The sequence below is a fragment of the Urtica dioica genome, chromosome 3 (assembly GCF_054948205.1).
Source record: "Urtica dioica subsp. dioica isolate 48M chromosome 3, U.dioica_male_clone48M_v1_H2, whole genome shotgun sequence".
Classification (NCBI taxonomy): Eukaryota; Viridiplantae; Streptophyta; class Magnoliopsida; order Rosales; family Urticaceae; genus Urtica; species Urtica dioica.
Genome location: NC_142758.1, coordinates 32,565,972 through 32,592,046, shown reverse-complemented (window position 1 = coordinate 32,592,046; position 26,075 = coordinate 32,565,972). Strand labels below are relative to the sequence as shown.

Here is a 26,075-nt window from a genome sequence, read left to right as displayed (position 1 = left end):
TCGGGTCCAGGGTTGGATTGGAAACGGCTAACTACGCCAACGACAAAACAGATGTCAGGTCTAGTGCAAAGCATAGCATACATGAGGCTTCCTACGGCAGATGCGTAAGGAATTTTCCTCATGTCTTCAATCTCTTGTGCAGTCTTGGGAGACTGGTCCTTAGAGAGTGAAACTCCATGCCTAAAGGGTGTTTGGCCCTTCTTGGAGTCTTGCATCGAGAAGCGATCCATCACCTTGATGCGCTAAAACAATTAAAGAAGAACAATCGCAATTAATGAACATGGAATCGGACGAGAGCACCTCTACGCTAGAAGAACCCGACTCCCTTGATGCGCAGAGTACTGAGATAACAGTCCAAATACAGCTCGATGGTTTCGATCCTTCCAAGTGTGTCGGAATCGGAACTAAGCTTAAAGGTGGCATTAGGCGAGAGCTGATCTGTTTCTTAAAACAAAACAAGTCCACCTTCGCCTAGTCAACCGAAGATATGCCAGGAATAAGCATCAACGTCACGTCTCACCAACTTAACGTCGATCCCAGTTTTAAACCCGTAAAACAAAAAAGACGAAAGCTTGGTCCCGACAGGGCACGGATTGTCAACGACGAAGTCGAAAGACTGCTCAGTGCAGATTCAATTCGCGAAGTAAAATACCCAGATTGGCTGGCGAACACTGTCGTCGTGTAGAAAAAGAATGGTAAATGGCGGGTATGCGTTGATTTCACCGATCTAAATAAAGCATGCCCCAAAGACAGCTAGTCGAAGCAACCGTGGGACATAAAATCCTGTCATTCATGGACGCATTCTCAGGATATAACCAAATCTTGATGCATCCAGACGACCAAGAAAAAATAGCTTTCATCACCGACCGAGGCACGTATTGCTACAAGGTCATGCCCTTTGGACTAAAAAACGCTGGCGCCACCTATCAAAGGTTAGTCAACGAAATGTTCAAAGAAAAGATTGGGAAAACGATGGAAGTGTATATCGACGACATGCTCGTAAAATCCCTAAGGGAGAATGACCATATAGGACATTTGGAGGAATGTTTCGAGGTATTGAATAACTATCAAATGAAACTCAATCCCACCAAATGTTCATTCGGAGTCTCATCCGGTAAGTTCCTTGGGTATTTAGTTACCCAACGAGGAATCGAGGCTAACCCAGATCAGCTATACGCCTTGCGAGAAATGCCTTCACCCCGTAATAGGCATGAAGTTCAAAGGTTGACGGGATGCATCACTGCCCTCAATCGCTTCATCTCTCGGTCTACAGATAAATGTCTTCCTTTTACCGGCTCCTTAAAGGAAACAAGAAGCTCGAATGGGACGACAAGTGCGAAGAGGCATTCAAAAAAATGAAAGAGTATCTATCAAAACCCCCAATCTTGGCAAAACCCATTGCGGGGGAGCCACTCTATCTATACGTCGCAGTGTCTCAAGTGGCAGTTAGTGGAGTACTCGTCAGAGAAGAGCAAGGGGACCAACGACCGATCTTTTATACAAGCAAGTCGTTAGTCGATGCTGAAACTCGGTATCCTATTCTGGAGAAGTTGGCCTTGGCCGTCGTTTCCGCTGCACGAAAACTTCGGCCATACTTCCAATCTCACACCATAATAGTAATGACATCACATCCGCTCAGAAGTTTCCTACATAGCCCCAATCAATCAGGAAGATTAACTAAGTGGGCCATTGAGCTGAGCGAATACGATATTGAGTACCGAGTGAAGACATCCGCAAAATCACAAGTCTTAGCAAATTTCATCATCGAACTCCCGAGGGAAAGTCCCACCGTGACCGAGGTCGAAGGCACCTGGACACTTAAAGTGGACGGGGCATCGTCAAAGCAAGGGGCAGGAGTGGGAATACACGTGACGTCCCCTCACAGTGAGACTATATAACAATCGTTCAGGCTCGACTTCGTCGCATCAAACAACGAAGCCGAATACGAAGCACTAATTGCCGGACTTAGGTTGGCTACTGCAGTCGGATCAAAGAAAGTAGAAGCTTTCTGCGATTCTCAACTCGTGGCAAACTAATACTCCAGAGAGTACGAGGCTAGGGACGAGCGAATGAAAGCTTACCTGAAATGGTCTATGGACATTGTGGGACCAATGCCGGTCGCCCCTGGCGGGTTAAGATTTCTATTAATCTTAACAGATTATTTTTCAAAGTGGGTGAAAGCTGTCGCCTTCGTCTTAATAAAGGACGTCGACGTCACATCATTCATTTGGAAAAATATAATCTGTCGACATGAAACTCCCCACGAGATCATAACGGACAACGGATCACAGTTCATATCGAAAAAATTTAGGAACTTCTGTTCCCATAACAACATTGAGGTAAGAATGTCAACACCATGATATCCTCAAGGAAATGGGCATGCGGAAGCAACAAATAAGACCATAGTAGACTCCATAAGGAAAAGGCTCGATGCCAAGAAAGTACGGTGGGCAGAAGAACTGCCAGGTGTGTTGTGGGCGTACCGAACCAGCCCGCGAAGGCCAACAGGGGAAACTCTGTTTTCCCTCGTCCATGGAGTCGAATCTGTCATCCCAATCGAACACCAGGTGCAAACCCTTAGGGTAATACACGCACCTGAGGATGAGCCAAAAAACGATGAGGCACTATGGGATCCTTTAGACCTTGTGGAGGAAAAGCGAGATTCAGCCCTAGCACGATTATCCCGTTATAGGCAATCCATCGCCAGATTCTACAACAAAGACGTTAACACGAGAAGATTTGACGTAGGGGACTTGGTCCTCCAAAAAATCTTCCAAAACACTGCCGAGGCAAATGCCAGAAAACTCGGAGAGAAATGGGAAGGCCCCTATAGGGTCACCAGAGTAACTTACCCCGGCGTTTATGAACTTAAAACACTGAACGGAATCCCAGTTTTAAGATCATGGAACGTCTCGAACCTAAAAAATTACTACTGTTAAAACCAGTAAAAATCGAACTACATCCGACTTGATCCCTGCATAAGGGTACGTATGCAGCCTTTCACTACGAAGGCATAGTCCCTACCTTTTTGAGCTACGGAGCTCGCACCTCAGACGATAACCCCGATCTCGGACTAGGCCAACAGTGCAAATACCTCACGACGTCTCGAGCGAGAACCGACATCTCACAGCGTCATCGGAGGTCGCACCCGTAAGGGTCGACCTCATCCGAAAGTCTTAAGGGACACTTTTTAGATCCCCGACGATCTAAAAGACTTAACAGAACTTTAACCAAATTTATTTGCGGACTTCGGCTTCAAATCTAAGGGGAAACGCTTCGGACCGGCAATAATCCAAACAACTTGACAGATTTTGAACGACGAACCAATTCAAAACCTCAGCCTAAAGGAAACTTTTTAGATCTCTGACGATCTAAAAGACTTAGCGAATCCTCTGAAATCTTTAAGGGAAACATTTTAGGCCGAGTACGGGCGACCTAAAAGGCTTAACAGATTATGCGAATCCGAGCTATCTCAGGGGTAAACAAAATAATATTTTAAACATATTCGGATCGGTCGGACGGACTGAATAAAAGACAAAAAATAAGCATCTGTGCATGCAAAGGAAAATTTGATGAGCTAAACGACTTGACAAATTCTAAAACATAAAATTGCATTAAAAATAATAAGAAAAATAATTCGAATATAAAATAGAGGTACCTAAGCCCCCTATAATTGTATAAAAAACAATAGAAACTTCGCCCAAAACACACGGGCCCCAGAAACAAAATAAACATTTTTATTGAATTTAAAGAAAAAAGACGGCTGTATGACTTAAGCTTGGTCACGGGGTCCGACCTCGACGTCTCGATGCTCGGGGGTGGGCGTGAACGCCGTCACTTCTTCGTTTCCCTCCGGGATAAAGTTAAGGACCTCGTCAGTTCGGTTGAGCATCGAGCCGTGCTCGTTGAGGGCTTCCGCGGGCTCGACTTCGGTCGCGGGGGCGTCGGCGGGAGATCGGTCCGAATACGGGATGAACGGGACGTCCTCGATCTCAGGAATGGCGATGGCCGCGTAATCTGTTTCGTAGTGAGCAATGTCGTCCTCAGTATCTTTCATCTCGGCGGCCCAATCCGAGATCTTGCCCTTCAAAGCCTCCGAGATCAGCTCTTTGTTCCCCCGGCACTGCTCAAGCTTCTTCAGGATGAGGACGGCCTCGTCCATCTTCTCCTTCTGTGCACGATGCTTGAATATCTGTTAACGATACTTCAGCGAGGTCGCCTTCTTCGCCACGTGCACAGCTCGGTCCCGCTCCGCCTTCGCCGTCCTCTTCATCCGGGTGATCTCTTCGAGAGCATCCTTTAGCTCTTTGTCCCGAACCTCCAGGTCGGCCGCTAGCTTCACCTTTTCTCTTTAAAAACCGCCAGAACGAACTGCCCACCCTTTGATTTTCTCCTTCTTATCGTCGAGGTCGACAGACAAGTATTGAACTTTTCCGTTGAGGTGTTTGAAATTGCTGTACAACTTCTCCAATAGGGCATCCTTAGCCAGGAGATCGTCTTGGAGAGTGGCGATCTTGTCATTCATCCCCTGGAGCTCGGCCTGTAGAGACTCTGTCCCCTTCTGAACTTCGGCGAGCTTCTCCTGCTCGACTTTGGTATCATGGAGGCGCTTCTCGTAGCGAAAAACACCTCTATTCAGTTGGGTCGACAACTGAAAATACCGAACCCCCGTTAGCTCAACTTCAACAGATCCTCAAAATTTTGAAAAGTATAACAGCTCGACTATACAAAAAAAAAAGTTGAAGCTAAAAGTGAAGACACTCACCCCGGTTATGGCCGAAGCCATCATCCTGTACCAGTCCGCTTCGACAAGTTCTGGGACTTTTGGAAGCCCCATGCCGGAACAGGTCAGCTGGCGAAGAAACCCTGCCGAAGAATAGATATCGTCGCACATCATGTGATCCTGCGCATAATGAAAGTTGACGATATGCTTCTTCTTTCGGGACGCAGAAGGAGCGGAGTCAGAGCGTTCTCCGGACTTTGACTTCGACGAAGACCGGCTCCCTTCTGCTGCCGCCTTGCCCTTGTCCGTCCGAGGTGCCACGGTAGCCGGGGCCTTAAGGACGGGCTCTACTTCGTCCTGGCCGACGGGGTCAGGGGCCGAATCTTTCTTCTTCTTCTTCTTCTTTTTTTTCTCCCCTTCTCTAGGGACTTCTCCCTCCGAGACCCGATTCGCCGGCGTCTTTCTTTTCTTGGGTACCGCTATGACCTCGGCCCTTTCGGGGGCTCGCTCTTCTTCATTCCCGGAGGCTTCGGCTCCCGGGACGACTGTCGGAGCAACCTCGGCCGGCTCAGGTACCTCGCTAGAAGATACCGGGACGATTGGAACCTTGGACATGAGACGAACTCAGGTCACTTCGACCTCGGGATCGTTAGCAGGAACAGTTGGGGTTGGGGTCGAAGTCGAAGCGACGCCCTTCTTCTTTTGTTTCCTCGCCTCACGAGCGCTGATCGGAGTATTCATGTTGTCTCCTACGACTAAATAAAAAAAAAGGGATGAGAACTTGGTTAATATAGAACGCAAAAAAAAGGACGAGATCATGTTTGTCGAACTAACCTTCTTCGAATTCTTCTGAACGAGTTGGTGGGTAAGGCCAAAGCCTGGCTGAAATAAACCTATAAGAAGTAAAGGTCGACCACTCGACTTCGCCCTCCTGTAGTATCGAGAGCTGTTGGAATTGATCTAGAGTTTAAGAAAAAGTTTAACGCTTCGGTAAGCGGCGGAATTTTAAAAATTTTCTTTTGACAAGTAAAACGATTTTACTAACCTAGACAAAGAGCAAGCACATGTAAATAAAAACTATTATGAGCATAAATAATTTACTAACCTTTTTAGAAGCTTGAACGTTGATGAGCCTTCGGAAGGTTGAAAACGTTCGTCTCCCTCGCAGCTCGTCTCTCTTCTTTCCTCGGCAACACGAGCAACCACGATGGTTTCTATCACAAGAATCACTCGAGAGAAAAGGAATTAGTGAGTGGGAACTTTTAAACACTACGACTCAAGAACAAGTCTTAAAGTCGAAGAGCTAAAAACGCTAGGTCAAATGAGGACTTAGGTGCCAAAACAAAAAACGAAATTGACTAGAGAGAGAGAGAGAGAGAGGAGTCGGCCAAGCTAGAGAGAGAAGCTCTCAAATCTCTAAAACTTGGGATGAATGAAATGTGAAGAATGAGGCTCCTATTTATAGGAGAGGTCTCACCTTCAATAAGGTAGTTTCCTCATCTATAGAATATCACATATTCATGAACAAACATTGCCTCCTTCCCACTTATGTCACACGGCCAAGGCAGCCTTCTAGAGGCTTGGATTTGTTTCCCCTTTTATTCCCTTGCCTTGCCTTTGACTTGCTTGTCCGAAATTCCTCTTGCTATGCATAGGAAATTTGTTTCCTCTTTTTCTTTTGGCAAGTATCTTGATACATTCATGCACAAAATAATTTCCCTTTCTCTCTTTATGTTGGGCGCCAATGACCTTCTAGAAAGGGCTTCTAGAAGCTTTTTCATTTCATGACAACATGAAAAAGGCCCATTAAGAATTTTCAATAAAATTCTTATGAAATGAAATTAATCCACAAGGCCCAATTAAACTAACTTGGCGGAGTGGGTTTAAGTCATCAAATGACCTTGTCAAAAAATATATTGACTTTCATTTCATCCAATGTCCAAAAAGACAAAAAATACCTTTTTGACAATTTTCACAAAACTTGTCTCGTTCTTGTTTTGACTTAGCTTCTAGTTTAACTATTCCTACTCGATGTGATTTGTGACAGTGACCTCATGGATCCAAATGAACAAAGTGTTGTCGCAGTTTTTCGGACAACGATTTAGGAATCGAAGACGGTTAGACCCAAGGCCGGACCAAGTGATCTCGTCTTGACTCGAGCGTGTCGGACTCGGTATCCCGAGTCGTCCCTTAGCTGTTGGTGATGTCTACTACGTCCAGGCACCTGAAAAGTAAGCAGGAAGGTGTGAACTACAAAGGAAAAACAGGGGGGTTGCCCCTGTTTACCTCTCCGACGCTCAACATTAGTAGGATTGAGGTGGTTTAGAGAGTTTAAGTGTTTAGGGGTCGAGATTTGAAAGAAACGAGTGAGGTATGAGTTCGGCAGCGTTTCAGTACTCAAATTTCGGACTACCTGGACCAGAAGAGGGACCCTGGTATTTATAGGTGGCTGAGGGGCATTTTGGGCATCCCCTTGGCCGAAGGCCGGCCCTAGGTCGGCCATAGAGCCGGAGGCCGGCTCTGGGTCGTCCATGGAGCTCGGAGGCCGGCTCTGGGTCGTCCATGGAGCCGGAGGCCGGCTCTGGGTCGTCCATGGAGCCGGAGGCCGGCTCTGGGTCGTCCATGGAGCCGGAGGCCGGCTCTGGGTCGTCCATATAGCCGGAGGCCGGCTTTGGGTCGTCCATGGAGCCGGAGGCCGGCTCTGGGTCGTCCATGGAGCTCGGAGGCCGGCTCTGGGTCGTCCATGGAGCTGGAGGCCGGCTCTGGGTCGTCCATGGAGCTCGGAGGCCGGCTCTGGGTCGTCCATGGAGCCGGAGGCCGACTTTGGGTCGTCCATGGAGCTAAGAGGCCGGCTCTGGGTCATCCATGGAGCCGGAGGCTGGCTCTGGGTCATCCATGGAGCTCGGAGGCCGGCTCTGGGTCGTCCATGGAGCTCAGAGGCCGGCCCTGGGTCAGCCATGGAGCCGGAGCTGCCCCTGGGTTGTCCATGGAGCCGGAGGCCGGCCCTGGGTCGGCCGTGCGTCGGGAGAGTCCTGGGATGGCTCCTATCACGGTCGTCGTCGCTTTACCGGGCCGAGACGGTCTGGTAACAGTAGCCCCCCGAGTTTATCACCGAGTGTAAGTCGCGTGGTAAACTCAAAGTCTAACGTCGGCCCACCGGAGAAGCCCGCCGCCAAGAGGTATGTCCCGACGTCTCTTAAAATAATATTATTTTTTGTCGATCGCTCTAGTCTCGTTATTCGCGCCCATGGACCCCATCGATCACCTGTCGGGGTTTGGGACCATTGAAGACGACTTGCTTCACATGTTTGGGGACACCCACGTAGATTTAGACAATTTTTGGGCCCAAATTTCGCCTCCTTCAATGTTCCCCGACATACGGCACTCGTCGAATTCGATCAACGCAACTGAGATGGCCGAGGAAGATCTTACTTTGGTGGAGGCGTGGTTGACCGGTGAGGGAGAGGGCGCACGTGCCAGAGACGGCCAGCGCCTGCAGGCGGATGCCGGGGGCGGCCCGTGCGCCGGAGAAGGTGCCATGGCCCGAGGCGGCGCTGGCGGCGCTGGAGATGCCGGGGGAGACCCGCCCAGGCCGGGGAACGACGTTCAACCATTCACAGGTGGCTTGGGCGGCGCGTGCGTGCCGGAGAATGCTGTTCCGGGATCGGCCGGCGCTGGAGGAGACGCGTCGGAGGGGGCCGACGCCGGGGAGGACGCCTCGCCCCAGGTCGGCGCGGTCTGGGCCGTCTCCAACGCCGAGGGAGCCCTCACCCGACCGGGCGGGGCCGTCTGGGCAGCCACCAGGCGCGCCGGTGAGGGGGAATGCCCGGGTTGTGCGAGCGAATCCGGGACGTCCGCCCACGGCGAAGCCGGCGCCGAGAGGGACGCGCCGGCCGACGTCGACACCCTCTGGGCCGGTCCCTACACGGGGAAGCCTTGGCTCGGCCGGGTGAGGCCGTCGGGTGCCCTGCAGAGCGCGCCCAGGAAGACAGCCCCCCAGGCCTGGCCGCGCCGGCGATGTCACGCGCCGCTGGAGGATCGCTGGCGCCGGGCGACGCCACCCAGGGAGGGGCCGACGCCGGGCAGAAGGCGGCCCGGCTAGGTGGCGCCAGCCTAAAGGCAGCCCTTGAGCAAAACCTAGGCCCTATCGGGCCGGGCCTGCGCGGTGAGGACCCAGTCGGCCAGGAATTGGGCTGGGTAGGCGCGCGCGAGAAAGGCCCCAGCGGCCTAGGGCTGGACGGGGCTGCCGGGCCGGGCGTGCGCATGGAGGATCCGCCCAGCCAGGAGACGGGCTGGGTCCTTGGGCTGGATGCACACACAGGAGGGAGCACGGACGGCCACGGGCGGGGCCGGCCCGACGGCGGTGGCCCGGCCGGCCGGCAACCAGGCGCGCGCTCGGGCGACCATGCCGAGGTCGAGAGGGACAGCCCGGCTCGAATGGGCAGCCGTGAGGGTGTCGTCCTCTGCCCCAGCGACGCTCCAGACGTCGAGCGCTCGAGCAACTGTCGAGCCGTCACGCTACACCCGCGGCGATGCTTTCCTTAACCGCGCGGGAGGAGACGCGGGCCTTAACCTTTTCGATTGGAGAATCGGTCATACGAGGCGACCTTGACTGCTCAGGTGTCGATGTCCCGAGTTCGCTTTCGATTATCAGCTTCACGAGCCTGAGGAAGCGCTACAACATCCCGGAGTCCGTGTCGATCCTACGGCCGTTACCCGATGACCTTCCGACTCGCCCGCGAAAGGGGTTCGCCGCGATCCACGAGGCGAGTCTTCGCGGAGGACCGAGGTTGCCCTTCCAGTCGGTCATCCAGGAGTTGCTGGTTCGGTTAGGGGTACACGATTCGTAGATGTCTCCGTTCTTTTATCGAGTGGTTGCGGCGTGCCATATGATGCTCTATCGAGCGAAGAAAAGGGCCGTCACTGCGAACGACATTCAGGATCTCATATCGGTGCGAGGGGTCCCCGGGAGACCGGGTTCCTACCTAGTCTCACATCGGAAGCGCCTAGCCATCGTCACCAGGGTCGCTTCGAAGCATAGGTACCCTTGGGTGTGGGTGTCCGAGTCGGCTTTCGGGGTTGCGCCCCTCGCGTTCGGTCCCGCGGCCGATTTTCCACCGGTAAGCGACGTCGAGGACTCCGAGCTCGACACGGTGATCAGGGCGGTCCCGGAGTCGAGACGGCAGGGATCACTCTTCGAGTCCCCAGACCTGATGGCGAGGACTGGGTGGTTCGTGCCTGGCCACGACGCTCCTCCGTGCCCGGGTCTCGGTGCGGAGATCGCGGAGGATCCTCAATCAGAGGCGGGGGGTTCGTCTGCCCCTCCCCCCGACGTGGGGGGTACTAGCCGTACTTATGTTTCCGCGCTGTTGCATGTTTCGTTGTATTTATGCTTATCGTTTACGTTCTAACTTATTGTCGTTTCTTTCCCATTTTCAGGTACCATGACCCGACGACATCGACCGCGCACACAAGTGTCGAGAGCGGGTCCTACCGTCGAAGCTACGACCGTGGCTCATCCCCAAGCTGAGGTTCGCCACCGGGGGTCGCCACCGCGGGCGAGGAACGAGGCGATCTCTTCTAACAAGCGACCGTCGTCATCGGCTTCCTTCGGATCACCCTCCGGCCACAAGCGCGCCCACACATCGGCGGCGCCGGATGGCCTGGACTCGATGCTCCTAGCGGAGGCGGCAGAGCTGAGGGACCAGTGCTCCCGAGGGATCCTTGAAACCTCTTTGCGGGATTTCAAGAGTCTCCTGACGATGAGCGACCTCGAGCATTTCTAGAATGGGATCGGAGACGCCCAAAAGGTACGACTCATTTGCTTGCTTCATGTGTAATCACTATGCTCATATCGATCATACGCATCTCACTCGTTTCCACAGATGCTCGCACGCCAAGAGCGAAGCGACCGCATTCTCCGGGATCTACTACGGCGTATGCAGACCATGGAGAAAGACAAGGAGAGTGCGGCGGCCGCCCATGCTGCCGCTCTAACGGGAGTCCATACCGCTCGAGAGTTTCAAGCACTCGAGGAGGAACTCCAGCGAGCTCGCGAGGAGTCGGTGGCCGAGAAATCGCTCCGCGTGGCAGAGCAGGCGTCCCGAGAGAAGGCGGAGCAGGTGGCCAACACCTTCTTAGGGGAGACGAACAAACTCCAGGCGGCGCTCTCGAGCCGGGACGAGGAGCTGAGCATCGTCCATGCTCGGCTGTCGGCGAGTGAGATCTCCCGGGTCAAGGCCGAGAGGGAGATGGACACTTTGCAGGTGGAAGTGTAGACCCTCATCGAGGAGAGGGACGACGCTATGCGGTCCAAGACAGACTTGGAGGACGACTGGGACCTCGCGCTGGAGGTGGCTCGCTATGAGGCGGCCAAACGGGTCAAAGACGCGACCGCGAAGGAGAACGCGTCTCGTGGGACCACGTTTTCCTTCTTTAATGCCATGTTCCCTCCTTTGGACGACGAGACGCCGGAGGACGACCCGCATCCTCAAGTCCCCGCGGAGGCTGCACAGTCGACGAACCGCCAGTTGGATGGAGAAGCCATTGGCGGGTCCGGCGCTCCTCGCCCCGAGGAAGATGAAGAGCAAATCGACTTCGGCTCAGAGTAGCCAACTTTTCTTTGGTTTTCTGCGCACTTGTTTAGCGCTTACGTGGTGTTTTCTCTCGGATTTTTGTTACGTTTTTCTTACGTTCGACGTTTGTCATACTCTCATACTTTTACTGTTGAATTTCTCGTACAACATTATTTGCTTTAGTTAAAGCTTTTATGTCTGTTATGCGTCTTATTTTCTCGACTTGCTATGCTTAGCGTAATCGATTCGCGCGACGCAACTGGTGCGTGTCTTGCGAGCCCGGCTTACCATACCTGGCGTAACCGGTTTGCATGGCTTACCGCCGCACTTGGCGGCGCAGCTTCCCGCGGACGCTGGCTAGACCAGATTCGCCCGGCGGGTGCGACTCTTGGACATCCATTCGTGACTTGTTGCCTATCGGCGTGTGCGAGCTGTCGGTCGTCGCGCTCATCTTCCGGCGAGTACGCTACCTATCGGCGTGCGTATCAGGACGAGCTTGCAGTTCCCAGTGAGCGTGGTACTCGTTGGTACGCGTGTCACGTTTTGGGTTTTGATTGCTGGGATCGACGGTCCGGTGCGCGGACGTGACCCACCGACGCCCCGTTGCCTATCGGTGTGCGGGGCGTGGAATTGTGCGAGAGCGTCGCGCGAGGGTCGGAGGTCCGGTGCGCGGATCCGACTTGTTGATGTTTTGCTACCTTTCGGCACGTAAAACGTGTCATTGTGCGCGCTCGACGAGACGAAGTGACGAGCTCGACTAGACGAAGTGATGAGCTCGGCTAGACGAAGTGATGGACGAAGTGGCGAGCTCGACTGGACGAAGTGGCGAGCTCGACCGGACGACGTGGCGAGCTCGACCAGACGACGTGGCGAGCTCGACCAGACGAAGTGACGAGCTCGACTTAGACGAGGTAACGAGCTTGACTTAGACGAGGTAACGAGCTCGACTTAGGTGAAGTGGCGAGCTCGACCAGACGACGTGGTGAGCTCAACCAGACGAAGTGGCGAGCTCGACCAGACGAAGTGACGAGCTCGGCTAAGACGAAGTGACGAGCTCGGCTTAGGCAAAGTGGCGAGCTCGACCAGACGACGTGGCGAGCTCGACCAGACGAAGTGGCGAGCTCGACCAGACGACGTGGCGAGCTCGACCAGACGACGTGACGAGCTCGGCTTAGGCGAAGTGGCGAGCTCGACCAGACAACGTGGCGAGCTCGACCAGACGAAGTGGCGAGCTCGACCAGATGACGTGGCGAGCTCGACCAGACGACGTGGCGAGCTCGACCAGACAAAGTGGCGAGCTCGACCACACGACATGGCGAGCTCGACGACTAGCTGGTGACGACCCAAACTGTTATAAAATAAGGTAAAGGTTTCGAAGCGAAATGTAATTCGAATATAATGTTGAAATAATAATAAAAAAAAATTACATTCCAAGGCCGTTGGCCATTCTTGAAATTTAAAATTGTCTTTGCAAAAATCGAAAATAAAATGAAAATAATTGCAAGTCGGGGACGTGGCGCCTCTATTGGTAGTATTGCCGTAGGTGCTCTGCGTTCCACGGGTGCGTGAACACGAGTCCTTCCAGGTTCTCGAGCTCGTACGTGCCGTTGTGGATGGCTCGGCGCACACGGTATGGACCCTCCCAGGTGGGAGCCAAAACTCCTGCACCTTGCCCTTTGGTGTTTTGGAACACCCTTCTAAGGACAAGGCTCCCGTCGGCGAACTTTCGCAGCTTGACCTTGGAGTTGTAGTACTTCTCGACCTTCCTCTTTTGTACGGCAAGGCGGGTGAGCGCGTCCGCCCTCTTCTCACCTATGAGGTCCAGCTCGAGCCTGATCGCGTCATCGTTGGCGGCTTCTTCATACTCCTCTATGCGCAGGGTCGGCAGCTTGGTTTCGACAGGTACCACGGCCTCGACTCCGAATGCGAGAGCGAAAGGGGTTTCGCCGGTCGCATTTCGAGCGGTGGTTCGGTACGCCCACAAAACCATGGGAAGCTCGTCGGCCCAAGCCCCCTTCCTTTCTTCCAGCTTCTTCTTCAGGTTCTCTTTGATCGTCTTGTTGACCGCCTCGACTTGACCGTTAGCCTGTGGATGGTGGGGAGAGGAGTAAGTTTTGCTAATGCCCAACTGTTCGCACATTTCTCGGAGGCGCGCGTTGTCGAACTGTTTTCCGTTGTCAGTCACAATCGACACGGGGATCCCGAAGCGGCAGACAATGTTCTTCCAGATGAAGTTCGTCGTGTTTGCCTCGGTGATCTTTGCCAGCGGTTCGGCCTCTACCCACTTCGTGAAGTAGTCGATCGCCACGATCGCATGCTTGTATTGTCTCGGGGCCGTGGGTAGTTCGCCGATGAGGTCGACTCCCTACTTCGCGAAAGTTCGCGGCACAATGACCGGGCACAACGGGGCCGGTGCTTGACGCGGGATGTGGGCGAATCTTTGGCACTTATCGCATTTTTTGGCCCATTCGTGGGAGTCCTTTTTCAAGGTTGGCCAAAAATATCCGAGTCTCAGTAGCTTTAATGCCAAAGATTGCTCGGCGGCGTGGTTTCCGCACACCCCTTCGTGTACCTCGCGGAGTGCTTTCTTCGCCTCGACTTCGGTCAGGCAGCGGAGGAGGGGCATAGAGTAGCCTCTCTTGAACAAGTTTTCCTCCCTCATCGTGTACTTCGGCGCCAAGCTTCTCAGCTTTTTGGCATCTTCTTTGTCTTCGGGGACGACTCCTCGCTTAAGGAATTCCACGAGCATAGTCATCCATGAGGGAGGTGGATTCTCGTCAACTACCCCTACGTCGCCTCTCGAGACGTAGGGTCGGGTCAACATTTCGATCGGGACGCTGCCTTCGCCCTCCTCGTCTATCCCAGACGCGAGGCAAGCCAGGGCGTCAACGTCGATGTTCGCTTCTCGAGGAACTTGGACGATCTCGAACCATGACAGGGCCTCCAGGTTCTTTTGGGTCTTGAACAAATACGCGACCATGTTTGGCTCTTTTGCGGCGTAGTCGCCCTTAACTTGGTTCACAATCAACTGCGAGTCGCAGTGGATGCGCAGGTTTTGGACGCCTAGCTTGTTTGCTAGCTCCAAGCCAACGATCAAAGCCTCGTACTCTACCTCGTTGTTGGAAGCCTTGAACTCGAACCGCAGGGCGTATCTCAGTTTTTCCCTATCGGGATTTGTGAGCACAACGCCGGCGCCAGCCCCCCGGGCGTTTGACGCGCCATCCACGTGCAAGTCCCAGACCGGCCCTATCGGGTTGTTGGTCCTCTTCTTCGATGACTCATTGTGGTCGTACTCCTTGTCTTTCCTGCCCTTGTCACCTTTGTCCCCCTCGTCAGTTGAGGGCGCGCCTGTGAACTCGGCTACGAAGTCGGCGAGGGCTTGGCCCTTGATGGCGGTTCTCGGTTGGAACTCGACCCCGTACTCGCCCAACTCTTGGGACCATATGGCCATTCGAGAGGAGGTCCCTTTTTGAAGGGCCTTCTCGATGGGATGTCCCGTGCGGACCACAACGGGGTGCGCCTGAAAGTAGGGTCGGAGTTTTCTCGCGCTCATGAAGAGGGCGAGGGACAATCTCTCGATTTCCGGGTATCGAGTCTCGGCGTCGAGGAGCGCCTTGCTAACGTAATAGAACAGCCATTGCACCTTATTTTCTTCGCGTATGAGAACCGCGCTCACGGCCCTGTCGGAAACCGCGAGGTAGATGTACAAGGTTTCGCCATTCCTTGGCTTCGCGAGGAATGGGGGGGAGGTGAAATAGGCTTTCATTTCACGGAATGCTTCCTCGCACTCCCCCGTCCACACGAACCCGTCGGTCTTCTTCAGTGCCTTAAAAAACGGTTGGCACCTATCGGTGGCTTTGGAAACGAATCGCGTCAGGGCGGGGATCCTTCCCGTCAAGCTTTGAACTTCTTTCACTTTTTGCGGCGACCTCATCTCTAGGATCGCCCTGATCTTCTCGGGGTTAGCCTCGATCCCGCGGCGACTAACCATGTAGCCCAAGAATTTCCCGGACTCGACCCCAAAAGCGCACTTGTTGGGGTTGAGCTTCATCTTGTAGCGCCGCAGGATTGTGAACATCTCCCTAAAGTCTCGAACGTGGTTTTTGACGAGCATATCGTCCACGTAGACCTCCATGGTTTTGCCAATTTGATTGGCGAACATTCGATTGACCAACCTTTGATACATCGCTCCCGCGTTTATAGGCCAAAGGGCATGACCTTGTAACAGTAGAGTCCGCGGTTCGTAACAAAGGTGGTCTTGATCTGATCTGGTTCGTGCATGCGGATCTGGTTGTAGCCTGAGTAGGCGTCCATGAAACTCAACAACTCGTGGCCGGCCGTGGCGTCCACGAGTTACTCGATCCTCGGGAGAGGGAAGCTGTCTTTCGGGCAGGCTTTGTTGAGATCTTTGTAGTCGATACAGATCCGCCACTTCCCATTTGGCTTCTTGACCATCACCACATTGGACACCCACTTGGGGTGCTCCGCCTCCCTGATGAAGTCGGCGGCGAGAAGTTTGTCAACCTCTTCACCAATGGCTTGGTACCTCTCCCCGCTGAAAGTCCGTCGCGGTTGAACGCGCTCGGCCACTCTCTTGTCGTCATTGAGACGGTGAACCATTATTTCAGGGTCGATCCCCGGCATGTCGGCGTGTGTCCACGCAAAGACATCTTTGTGCTCACAGAGGAAGGCGGAGAGCTCGGCCCGGACCCCGGACGGGAGTTGGGCGCCTACCTTGACTACTTGGTCAGGCTTGGCGTCGTCCAACACGACGGGAACGAGGTCATCCGGTGTCTCCACCTTTCGACGCTCGACATCGTCCCTTTGGTCCAGTTCTCCGAAGGTGCCTTCTTCCTCTATCTTGCAGGGGAATTTGTCCCCGAACTTGAAGACGGTGCTCACCATCATTCCTTTCCCTTTTCCGTCCACGCCCTGGACGTAGCATATCCTCGCCATTGACTGGTCTCCCAGCATTACGGCGATCCCCTTCTCGGTCGGGAACTTCATCATCAGATGGTACGTGGACGTTATGGCCTTCAACCGGTTGAGAGTCGGGCGGCCGACGATGATATTGTATGCCGAGGGCTGGTCCACGACAAGGAACGACACGATGTGGGTAACCTCGAGCCCTCCCGGGGTACCGAAGGTAACCGGGAGGTCGATAGTTCCCTCCGTCATGACCCTTCTCCGGAGAAGCCGAAGAGCGGGGTCGAGATCGGGGTCGGTCTCATCCCGGATAGCTTCATCCTGTCCAACGCCGACTTGAAGATTATGTCGGCGGAGCTCCCATTGTCGATTAGGATTCTCCGGACGAGGTTGTTGGCGACGGGGGCAGAGATGACTATCGCGTCGTTGTGCGGATGGAGCACTCGTGCCGCCTCTTGGCTGATGAAGAACATAGATTCGAACGGGGCCGGAGGAGGGGTCTCGTATGTGTGGTTGATGTAGTGCGCTATTTTCCCTTGGGAAACTTCACGTACGTACTTCTTCCTCTGCGTGGCCGAATCGCCAAACTCCGGGCCGCCCAAGATCGCACCCACGATGTGCAGTTGCGAGCTTTCTGGTTCTTCGATTGCCGCTCGGTCCGTGACGGTCACTGTCGCCGGACCTTTCTTTTCTTGCCGCGGGCGCTCCCCGTGCGCCGCGGCTATCCCAATCGTTCTAAGGACGTATTCCTTCAGTTTCCCATCTTGAACCAGGGCCTCAATCTGCCACTTGAGTTGATAGCATTCGGACGTCAGATGCCCGTGATCCTGGTGGTATTCACAGAACTTACTTCGATCCCTCTTGGCGGGATCCTTCGTGATAGGAGTTGGACTTCCCAGCTTGTCACGGTGCAAAGCAAGGATCCGCTCCGGTAGAGTATTCAGAGGAGTAAAGGTCGAGAACTTTCGGAAGCTATAGACATGTGGCGGCCTCGGACCGGGGAGGGAGCGGCCGTTAGGGGCCTGGCCTCCCTTATTCCTCCTCTTTCGAGGGTCGGGGCGATCTCCGTCCTGGTCGTCGCGGCGGCGACTACCCTGTCCCCCTGACTTTCGGCCATCTCGGCCATCGAGATAGTCCTCGATTCCCATATACGTGCGGGCTCTCGCCATTAGCTCCGCCATGTCCCGTGGGACTTTCCCAACAATGGATTTGAGGAAGTCGCTTGTGCGCACCCCCTCGGTGATCGCCGTGATGGCGTCCTTATCGTCGAACCCTTCGACTTTGTGAGACTCCTCGATGAAGCGGGCGAGGTATTGTCTCTCGTCTCTCCCTTGTCGGATGGAGAGGAGGTGGGTCTTCGACTTCTTTTGCGCCACGAGGGTGGTGAATCGAGCAAGGAAAGCCTCTCGCAAGGCCCGGAAAGACGAGATGCTCCCCGGCCTTAGGCTTCGAAACCACTCAAATCCCGACCCTGTAAGGGTCAGGCTGAAGGCCTGACAGAGGGTGGCGTTCGTCTGTCCTTGCATTGTCATCCACGTCTCGTAGTGTTGGATGTGGAAGTTTGGGTCCGTCCGTCCATCATAGGGAGGGATGGACGGTAGCTTGAAGTTCCCCACGCAAGGCTGCGCGAGGATTTGAGCGGCGAAGGGAGAGTATGATTCCTCAATCCCCCCGTACGGCCGTTGCCTCCCTGACTCCCTCATCTCGATGATTTGGTTTTGGAGGCTCTGAATCATTGTGACCATGTCAAGCTCGTTAGTAGGGCCGACTTTCGGGGCCACGGGAGTCACCGGTTGGCGCTCGTAGGACGCTTGGTCCACGACATTGGCCTGAGGCCGGCCGAGAGTTGCGGCGGGAAGCGCGTCCCTCCGAGAGTTGAGCCTTTGGCGGAGATCCTCCCCTCGGGAGTTTCTCTGCGCCGTCAAGCGCTCTCTAAGGTCCACGCTTGGTGCGTGGCGAGGCGAGGTCGCCCTTGGTCGAACCGTCCGGCGAGCGCTTCGGCTATCGGCCCCATCATCCACCAGGGTCGCTCTCTCCTCGGCGAGGGGCCGTGTCCGGCCGCCTCTTGAACCCAAGGGGGCGAGTCCCCGGGACTGTGACCGTACCTGTCGTCGCGCCGGGTGCGAAGGATCGGCCAATGCGCCATTGGTCCTCACGGGCCGTATTTGGGCGAGGCTAGTAGTCGCCTCATTGGTCCTTGACTCCCCCACGTAGTCGGGGTCGGAGTCGTCTCGGGCGGATCGATCCTCGACGTCGTAGCCGAGGAGATTGGCGATGAGCGAGCCGTCGATGCCGGGACGGTCATGAAGCTCCGCGAGCCGCCGGGCCGTATCCTCTCGGATCGCGGCCTCGGGGTCGTTCACCGGGTCTTGGGGCTGGCTCTCGTTATCACGAGGTTGCCCTTCAAGACGGTGAGTAAGGCTTCGAAGACCGTACCTCGAGCTCGTTGCTCGAGTGCCAGCGGAGGTCGCGGGAATATGAATCATCTCTCGAGAGTCGTAGACGTAGTGAAATTGAGGAAATGGAAGGGAGAGCGTGCTAAAGTCGGTGGTCCCCTCCTTCTAGCGCCAAAATGTTGTCGCAGTTTTTCGGACAACGATTTAGGAATCAAAGACGGTTAGACCCAAGGCCGGACCAAGTGATCTCGTCTTGACTCGAGCGTGTCGGACTCGGTATCCCGAGTCTTCCCTTAGCTGTTGGTGATGTCTACTACGTCCAGGCACCTGAAAAGCAAGCAAGAAGGTGTGAACTACAAAGGGAAAATAGGGGGGTTGCCCCTGTTTACCTCTCCGACGCTCAACATTAGTAGGATTGAGGTGGTTTAGAGAGTTTAAGTGTTTAGGGGTCGAGACTTGAGAGAAACGAGCGAGGTATGAATTCGGCAGCATTTCACTACTCAAATTTCGGACTACCTGGACCGGAGGAGGGACCCTGGTATTTATTATAGGTGGCTGAGGGGCATTTTGGGCATCCCCTTGGCCGAAGGCCGGCCCTGGGTCGGCCATAGAGCCGGAGGCCGGCTCTGGGTCGTCCATGGAGCTCGGAGGCTGGCTCTGGGTCATCCATGGAGCCGGAGGCCGGCTCTGGGTCGTCCATGGAGCCGGAGGCCGGCTCTGGGTCATCCATGGCTCTGGGTCATCCATGGAGCCGGAGGCCGGCTCTGGGTCGTCCATGGAGCTCGGAGGCCGGCTCTGGGTCGTCCATGGAGCCAGAGGCCGGCTCTGGGTCGTCCATGGAGCTCGGAGGCCGGCTCTGGGTCGTTCATGGAGCTCAGAGGCCGGCCCTGGGTCGGCCATGGAGCCGGAGGCCGGCCCTGGGTCGGCCGTGCGTTGGGAGAGTCCTGGGACGGCTGCTATCACGGTCGTCATCGCTTTACCGGGCCGAGACGGTGTGGTAACACAAAGCTTGAGCTAAACACTTGGACTCAAAAGTTCACAAACCTTTTCCAAGTTTAGCTTAATGTCAACTGACTCCACTAAAGAGTTGACACTGAAAATCTCTCGGTTCAAATGAATTTATTTTCTACTCAAGAATTCAACCTAATTATGATGAGCGGATCCACTGAATATTATCTATGTTTACCCGTCATGAATATCATCAGCTAGTCGGGATTTACGAAATTACCATTTTACCCTTCTAGCTGTTATTTCCTCAACTCCTTTGTCGCTTGTGAATAAGTTAGAAACAATGTATTGACGAGGAGCTAACAAGTCACATTGTTTCATCCAAAAGAGTCAAGACTCAATTTGGACACTGTCCAATTCATTTATTAACATTCCAAGGAACAAAGCATGAGGTGATATACATTGCATTTCAGCAATCTTGTACATGAATTCCATATCTATGAGAACTTCACAAAGTTACTCATGACATGCTCACAACTTAGTACTTCACCAATAGGCCCTGTTCAGAATCACATAGTGAGTCCGAACTCTGACTTTATCAAATGAGAATACGTAAGCTGTAAAATGGCATGTCTCATTTCAGGATTAAGGTAAGCACGATGCAATTCATACGTAGTGACTTCGAGACATAAGAGGTTAAATGGTTTGTTCTTATTTTGTCTCTAGAAGTGCACTGGTCAATTCAGTACCTTCGGAAAATAGCGAGAAGAACTATAGAGTCTCCAACTCTCCATGCCCCATAACCAGACATCATACATTCTCCTAACAGTCGTACTGAGGTCAATAGTCCTTTGACCTTTAGATTGCGAATATATCGTTTTAAGCAAACTACTAAGAGTTCGTTCATGCAAATCTACATTTGTCTCTTCGTAAGTTGTTAAGTTTGTTTATAGACTAATGACTAAGGTTTTATCATAAAGCTTCAAACAGACAAGGAAAAATGATTGAACGTTTCGACTTTTTATTAATGAATAAGCAATTACAAGCAAGGGTCTTCGTGAGACTTTATTACATCAAATGTACAGAATAAAGACTACAACTCTTCTTGTGGGCACCATTGACAACAAACTCCTACTTGACTCAAAGAAGATGTGTGTAGTCCTTCATGCCTAATCCCTCTCGATGTTGGTCGAAGACCTTGTTCGCTAGGGCCTTGGTGAATGGATCTGCCAGGTTGTCCACCGTTGAGATCTTCTTCACTTCCACGTCTCCGCGCTGCACGATCTCTCGAATCAAATGGTATTTCCTCTCAATATGTTTAGAGCGCTTATGGCTTCGAGGTTCCTTTGAGTTAGCGACAACCCCACTATTATCGCAATAAAGGGTCATGGGCTCTTTGACGTTTGGAACAACTTCCAAATACTTAAGGAATTTTCTAAGCCATACAGCCTCTTTGGATGCTTCACAAGCAGCCACATATTCTGCTTCCATTGTGGAGTCAGCAATGCAAGATTGCTTAATACTCCTCCACACAACAACTCCACCATTAAGGATGAACATAGATCTCGAAGTGGATTTCCTGGAATCCTTATCCGCTTGAAAATCAGAGTCAGTATATCCCGTCATAGTTAGGTCAGTACCTGAGTATGTAAGCATCAAGTTCCTAGTTCTTCGAAGATACTTAAGAACATCCTTAAGAGCAATCCAGTGCTCGGGTCCAGGGTTGGATTGGAAACGGCTAACTACGCCAACGGCGAAACATATATCAGGTCTAGTGCAAAGCATATCATACATGAGGCTTCCTACGGCAGAGGCGTAAGGAATTTTCCTCATGTCTTCAATCTATTGTGCAGTCTTGGGAGATTGGTCCTTAGAGAGTGAAACTCCATGCCTAAAGGGTGTTTGGCCCTTCTTCGAGTCTTGCATCGTGAAGCGATTCATCACCTTATCAATATAAGATGCTTGAGAGAGCGACAGGGTTCGGTTTTTCCTATCTCGAAAGATTTGGATCCCCAGAATGTACGCGGCTTCTCCTAGATCCTTCATGTCGAATTGTTTTGCTAGCCAGACCTTAACCTCAGATAATTTACCCACATCGTTACCTATGAGTAATATCTCATCGACATATAGTACTAGAAACACAACTTTGCCTTTGTGTATTAACTTGTAAACACAAGGCTCATCTATTGACTGTTCAAAGCGGAAGCTTTTCACAGTTTCATCGAATCTAATATTCCATGACCTAGATGCTTGCTTTAGTCCATAAATGGACTTAAGTAACTCACAAACGTTGGTCTCTTGACCTTCTTCCATGAAACCGTCTGGTTGAGCCGTATAAATGTGCTCGTCAAGATTGCCATTCAGGAAGGCCGTCTTGACATCCATTTGCCAGATCTCATAGTCGAGAGCTGTAGCTATGGATAGAAGTATGCAGATGGATTTAAGCATCGCGACTGGCGAGTAGGTTTCTTCATAGTCAATCCCTTCTTGTTGGGTATAACCCTTAGCCACAAGTCGTGCTTTGAACTTCTCGACGTTCCCATCCGGACCCCTTTTCTTCTTGTATATCTACTTACACCCTACGGGTTTAATCCCTTCAGGAAGGTCTACAAGTTTCTGGACTTTGTTGACATACATCGAGTGCATTTCAACTTTCATGGCTTCAAGCCACAGGTTTGATTCAGAACAAGCCATTGCTTGGCTATAGGAAACAGGGTCATCCATGTCAGAGACGGCTACGAGAGAGTCTCCATAGGACGTGTACATGTTAGGCTTTTGAGTAGCCCTCCCACTACGTCGAAGTACTACTTGACGAGATTCCGAAGAGTTAGGTTGTGTTTCAGTTGGGGTAAGAACAGTTCTTACAGATGAGGTAGAAGCTTCCTCACCCAACTTTTCTTCAAGCACAATTTTGCTTCTAGGTTTTGCATCCTTCATAAAGTCCTCCTCAAGGAAACGAGCATTCGTGCTAACGAAAGTCTAATCGTCCTCGGGACTATAGAAAGTGAAACCTTTGGTTTCCTTTGGATATCCAATGAACAGTCACAATTCTGACCTACTAGCCAACTTCCTAGTCTTTTGCCTCAGCACGTGTGCGGGGCATCCCTAAATTTTGATGCGGCCAAGATTTACTTTACGGCCAGTCCATTGTTCATAAGGAGTACCAGGAACCGTTTTAGACGGAACTTGGTTCAAAATGTAAGCGGCTGTTTCGAGGGCATACCCCCAAAAGGAAAGAGGGAGTGATGAGTAACTCATCATTGATCTAACCATCTCCATAAGAGTTCGATTTCTTCTCTCTGACACTCCGTTTTGTTGAGGTGTGCCAGGTACGGTAAGCTGAGAAGCGATACCTTCTTCTTTAAAAAAGTCATCGAACTCTCCAAACATTTACTCACCACCTCGATCAGATCGAAGGGTTTTGATCACTTTGCCAGTTTGCTTTTCCACTAAAGCCCTAAAGACCTTAAATACGTTAAAGGTCTCGGATTTGTGTTTGAGCAAATAGACAAAACCATATCTTGGGTAATCATCGTTGAAGGTAACGAAGTATTCGTATCCACCACGTGCCTATTGGCTGAGCGGACCACATACATCAGAATGTACTACTTCCAGCAACTCAGTGGCTCTTCGACCCTATTCGGAGAAAGGTCGCCTAGTCATTTTTCCTTCTATGCAGGATTCACAAGTAGGTAGTGAACCTATTGCAGAGGCTGAGAGTGGACCGTCCCTCACAAGTCTCTTAATCCTATCTAGACTGATATGACCAAGTCTTAAGTGCCATAGGTATGTTGATTTTGTTAGATCGGAGGATTCAGAAAGTTTGATCCTCTTTGGCTCCCTAATAAGATCATTATCTATTTCGGTGTCTAAAAGAGTAGGTTGAGTGGGATAGATGAAGAAAAGAGCATTCTTCATACATGCATCACAAAAGATTTATTAGGAAACGAAATACGAATTCCATTCTTAATGAACTTTAAACAATAATTTTGCTCAAGAAGACGAGCAATGGATATTAAGTTCTTCCCAAAGGTAGGAACAAAATAAACATTATTCAAAGTTTAAACTGCGGTCTTCAAAAGACAGCGTCACGGATCCCACAGCCTCTGCAGACACTAAGCTCCCATCACCCCATTTGAAACAGAAGTCGCCTTCCTCTAAGCTTATGGTTTTCTTGAAACCATTCAAGGAGCAACAAATATGGTTAGTAGCAGCGGAGTCAAGAATCCACGTTGATACATTATCAGCTACTAAGCATGCTTCGGTAATTAGTACAATACTATGTTCCTTTGCTTTGAGATAGGCAGGACAGTTATTCTTCTCGGCCTTGTGAGGTCTCTTCTTAGATCCAGAGGAGGAGGCTTTGTGCTTAGTAGCATGTGCCTCTCCTTGATTCCTTTTTCTCTTAGTGAGACCTTCAGCAGTGTGAAGCTCCTTCATAAGCTCGGTAACAGTGTACTTTAGCTTGGTCATGGAGTAGTTCAGCTTGAAGGTATTGAAAGAGTTGGGGAGAGTTTCCAAGATCATATCTATTTTGGTCTCCTCGTCAATCTCAGATCCTAGGATTTCCATCTCATTCAGGTAACTAATGATCAGCATCATATGGTCCCTGACAGGAGTCCTAGCCTTCATGCGACAGTTCATAAAGTGTCGGACTGCTTGTTGCCTTGCTTGACGCCTTTGCCCTCCAATCATCTCAAGGAGATTGTAGAGCATGTCGGGGTCAGTCTCGATGTCACGATGTTGTTGTTGCAACATATTGTTCATAGATGCTAAGATATAGCACCTTACAATCTCATGGGATCGAAGCCACGCCGCTAAGGCGTCTTTGTCCTCATGAGTCGAATCATCATTCGTTAGAGGACAGGGGGTGGTGAGTACCCATTTGTGCTTGTTAACGGTAAGGATGATGTCGAGGTTACGTATCGAATCTACGTAGTTTTCGTTTTCGAGTTTGTTCGAGGAAAAGATGATCAAGAGAAGGTTGAGAGACATATTGCCTAATTAAGTTGAAACACGTTTATGATTAGTCTTTGGTTTAGGATTTAAGTTTGTTTAAGACTTGATAAAATCCAAAGGTGTTATAAACCAAATGATAATTTACTCCCTCAAGAGAAGGCTGCAAAAAATCTCCATTTATAAGTAAATGACACATCATTAATGCTTAGCCAAGATGTGAATACACCAATTTTGACTAGACACCTTTTAAATTGGTTTGATCACTCACATCCTTTCACAGAGCCTCAAGGGAGGATTACAAGGGATTAAGCCTAAGTGTGCAACCAACCACTTAGTCAAAAAGATCAACTTTGAATAAACAATCCCCCAAGGGGAGGCCTTGCCTTCATCGTCTCACTCTCGGACGTAGCTCATCGAGCAATGATCGAAGCAAAAACGCCTTAGAGTACTCCCTTTTAAGAGAGGGCCACAAGAGCGGTTCTTAGTCTCACGTTAATTGCTTTTTTCATTAGTGTTGGGGATCGTGGGTTACAAACAACAAGTATAACCCTCCCACTTAGTTTTAAATACATGTACATGCTAATCTTTGACCATAGCTCTGATACCATTTGTTGGAATTGATCTAGGGTTTAAGAAAAAAGTTTAACGCTTCGCAAAGCGGCGGAATTTTAAAAATTTTCTTTTCAAGTAAAAACAGTTTTTTACTAACCTAGACAAAGAGCAAGTACATATAAATAAAAACTATAATGAGCATAGAAGTTTACTAACCTTTCTTGAAGCTTGAACTTTGAGAAGCTTTTGGAAAGTTTGCAACGCTCTTCTCCCCTCGCAGCACGTCTCTCTTTCTTTCCTCGGCACCTCGAGCAACCACGAAAGTTTCTATCACTAAATCACTCGAAATAAAGGAATTAGTGAGTGGGCACTTTTAAACACTACGACTTAAGAACGAGTCTTGAAGTCGCAGAGCTAAACACTAGGTCAAATGAGGACCTAGGTGCCAAAACAAAAAATCGAAAATAAACTAGAAAGAGAGAGGAAGGGCGGCAACCACAAGTTCTAGAGAGAGAGGCTCTCAATCTCTAACTTATGTGGAATGAGAAAAATGAGAAGAATAAGGCTCCTATTTATAGGAGAGGCTTTACCTTCAATAAGGTAGTTTCCTCTTCTATATTGAATATCACATATTCATGAACAAATCCCTTGTTTCCCTTTTTCATTTTGGGCGTGCAAGGCATTACCTATGCCACATGGATTTGTTTCCTCATTTATCTTCTACCTCTTTGACTCTACTTGGCCAATTCTCTTTGTTCCTCTTAGAGGAAATTTGTTTCCTCTTTTTCTTTTGGCAAGTATCTTGATACATTTATGCACAAAATATTCTCTCTTTCTCTTGGGTATTTGGGCGCCTATCACCTTCTAGAAGGGGCTTCTAGAAGCTTTTCCATTTTGTTCATGACAACATGAAAAAGGCCCATTAAGAATTTTCATTAAAATTCTTATGAAATGAAATTAATCCACAAGGCCCAATTAATCTTATTATGGCCGAGT

The 26,075-nt window shown here is 51.3% G+C and overlaps 1 protein-coding gene across 1 annotated transcript; it reads left to right on the top strand.

Annotated features, from left to right (window-relative positions):
* Window positions 1-280: 280 nt before the first annotated feature.
* On the top strand, window positions 281-2,939 carry LOC149402596 (uncharacterized). The gene is made up of 2 exons (XM_089608453.1): window positions 281-416; window positions 2,371-2,939. Exons 1-2 carry the CDS (start codon window positions 281-283, stop codon window positions 2,937-2,939), a joined length of 705 nt encoding a protein of 234 aa, XP_089464579.1.
* The last annotated feature ends 23,136 nt before the right edge of the window (window positions 2,940-26,075 follow it).

Excerpts from the sequence above, each read along its gene's own strand:
- LOC149402596 (XM_089608453.1), top strand. The coding sequence starts at position 281 with ATGGAATCGGACGAGAGCACCTCTACGCTAGAAGAACCCGACTCCCTT. Across the intron at positions 417-2,370 it reads AATCGGAACTAAGCTTAAAG|GAAATGGGCATGCGGAAGCA; the intron begins GTGGCATTAGGC and ends GATATCCTCAAG.